The sequence below is a fragment of the Propithecus coquereli genome, unplaced genomic scaffold, assembly GCF_000956105.1.
Source record: "Propithecus coquereli isolate 6110/MARCELLA unplaced genomic scaffold, Pcoq_1.0 Scaffold10, whole genome shotgun sequence".
Lineage (NCBI taxonomy): Eukaryota > Metazoa > Chordata > Mammalia > Primates > Indriidae > Propithecus > Propithecus coquereli.
This window is the reverse complement of record NW_012133858.1, coordinates 1466445-1468493: the sequence shown is the minus strand read 5'-3', so window position 1 is coordinate 1468493 and position 2049 is coordinate 1466445. Positions and strand designations below refer to the sequence as shown.

Genomic DNA, 2049 nt, shown 5'->3' with positions numbered 1-2049 from the left:
CCTAGGAGAAGTGAAAAGGAGTTGCATATTTTCTGAAGGATCTAGAAAACATAAGGTCCCTTTTATAATATAACATGACACAGAAATATGTATTAACTGACCTGAAAATTAAATTTTGTTGGGATAGGCACTGTCATACACTGTTGATACAAGTCAACCATTGTTTTATGGGGCAATTTCGCAGTATCTATCAAAATGTAAAATGTGCATACCCTATATTCCCAATCGTACTGCTGGGAATTTACTCTCATAAGCATGGCCAGGATATGTGTAAACTATATTGACTGCAATACTGCTTGTAATAGGAAAATACGCTGGAAACAAACTGCTTATCATTAGAGGTACTGGTTTAACAATCAATATAACCATGTAATGGATGATTAGGTATTTCTTTACTCTCTCCAAGTGTGTTAGAACTCCACCATCTCTTTATCCTTGAGTAAGTGGTCTGCAATATTGCACACTTTCCTGCTTAAACCTGCCTAGAATTCCCTTACATAATTCTCAAAGCTTCTGAGCTGCTCTTTCATTTAAATATTGGTCTGCACCCCTCCCTCTAAGATCAGATCTGCCACCAATAGTCTCAGAGCTGCAAAACGGTCTTCTTCTTTTTCTTTTTTGGACATTTTTCTCTTCTTCTCTATAAACTAAAAGCATCAATCTTTAAAAACATGCTACTTGTGACAAATGACGAATTAGGGTATTCATACTTGGATGCAGCTCGAGCAGAAATAAGCTATTTGGGGTGTGGGCAGAGCAGCAGGGTAGATTTAGACCCTCCCAGCACTCCTACTTTCCAGCACCCATGGTTCACATGCCCTGCCTCAAAAAGGCTGCTACAGTGTGAAAATCCTTTATATGCTCAACATTTGCTTTATGTATACACCTCTTCTGAAAACTTGGGAGCTTCCTTTTAAAGAAGGAAATCAAGCTTATTAGAATTGCATCCCACCTGTACTAGAGGTGGTTATATTCTGGAATCAGATGGCATGACAGAACTTGACAAGCTCTGGAATAAGAAAACTCAGTGATTCCCCTTCAGAAATTTCCCCATACCTTTGTTTAGTTTGAAATCTCTGGAATACTGAGATCTTCAGATCTTTTATAAAATACTGAAGTAAAGCATTTATATTGGCTTACCTTTTTCTTTGACAAAGTCTTTTTGCACCTCGGGGATGAGAAAACTATAAACCAACTCGGCAACAATCTCCTCTGACTGAAGATGAGTTCGACTAAAAAATAAAAAATAAACTATTTCCTTTAGTTCTTTACTCGAATTGCTGATTTATGCTTAGATCTTTCTTTCCGTGTAAGCAACTCCACTGCTCAAACCCCACCATCACCGTTTTTCCTTGATTAAGTGATCTGAAACATCACGTTCCTGGCAAGCTTGTTAAATGCCATGGAAAATTTAGATTTGATCCTATCCTTCATTTAACCTGCCTGCCAGGGAGAGAATGTTAGAGATACAGCTTATACATGGACACCAGAAACCCTGGATGAAATCCAGGTAATGGCACACACACAGATTCACATTACTTTCATGCTTCCGAGTATTCGTAAAGTAATACGCAAGTAATCCAGACTGCAGAGCATAACAGAGAATACAATTTCCAATGTTCCTACCATACAAAGGTATAGGTGGGTTGACTTCTACAGAGTTATACTAATGAAACAGTGGACACTAAAGCATGAGTTATATATTTGTTTCTCCTTGGTAGTGAAATCTTGAGCTCTTGAGAAAATATATACGAGTACCAGTAAATGGGCTGCCCATTCTACAGTCTACTCTCTTGATACACACCGGCTTTCCATTTCATAAGCAATGTCATTGATTTCCTCAGCCGTCTTCTCAATTTCTGCCCTGGCTTGTTCTTCTGCAGCGTTCTCTTCAGTGTTCAGTATTATGTCTTCCAGGTAGGAGGATACAGTACTTTGGTGAACTTTAATTACCTGCAAAACCCCCAAATACCCCACTTACTCACAACAGGAATGCTATTGTAAACAAGACAAAACTAATATACAAACATTGGTTGACTTTTTTTTTTT

The 2049-nt window shown here is 38.2% G+C and overlaps 1 protein-coding gene across 1 annotated transcript in view; it reads right to left on the bottom strand.

The window, feature by feature from the left end:
• MAATS1 (MYCBP-associated, testis expressed 1) overlaps positions 1-2049 on the bottom strand; it is a 125470-nt gene that overhangs the window by 57855 nt on the left and 65566 nt on the right. The window contains 2 exon segments of the mRNA XM_012639500.1: positions 1141-1232; positions 1805-1953. Coding sequence (XP_012494954.1) covers positions 1141-1232; positions 1805-1953 — 241 coding nt within the window.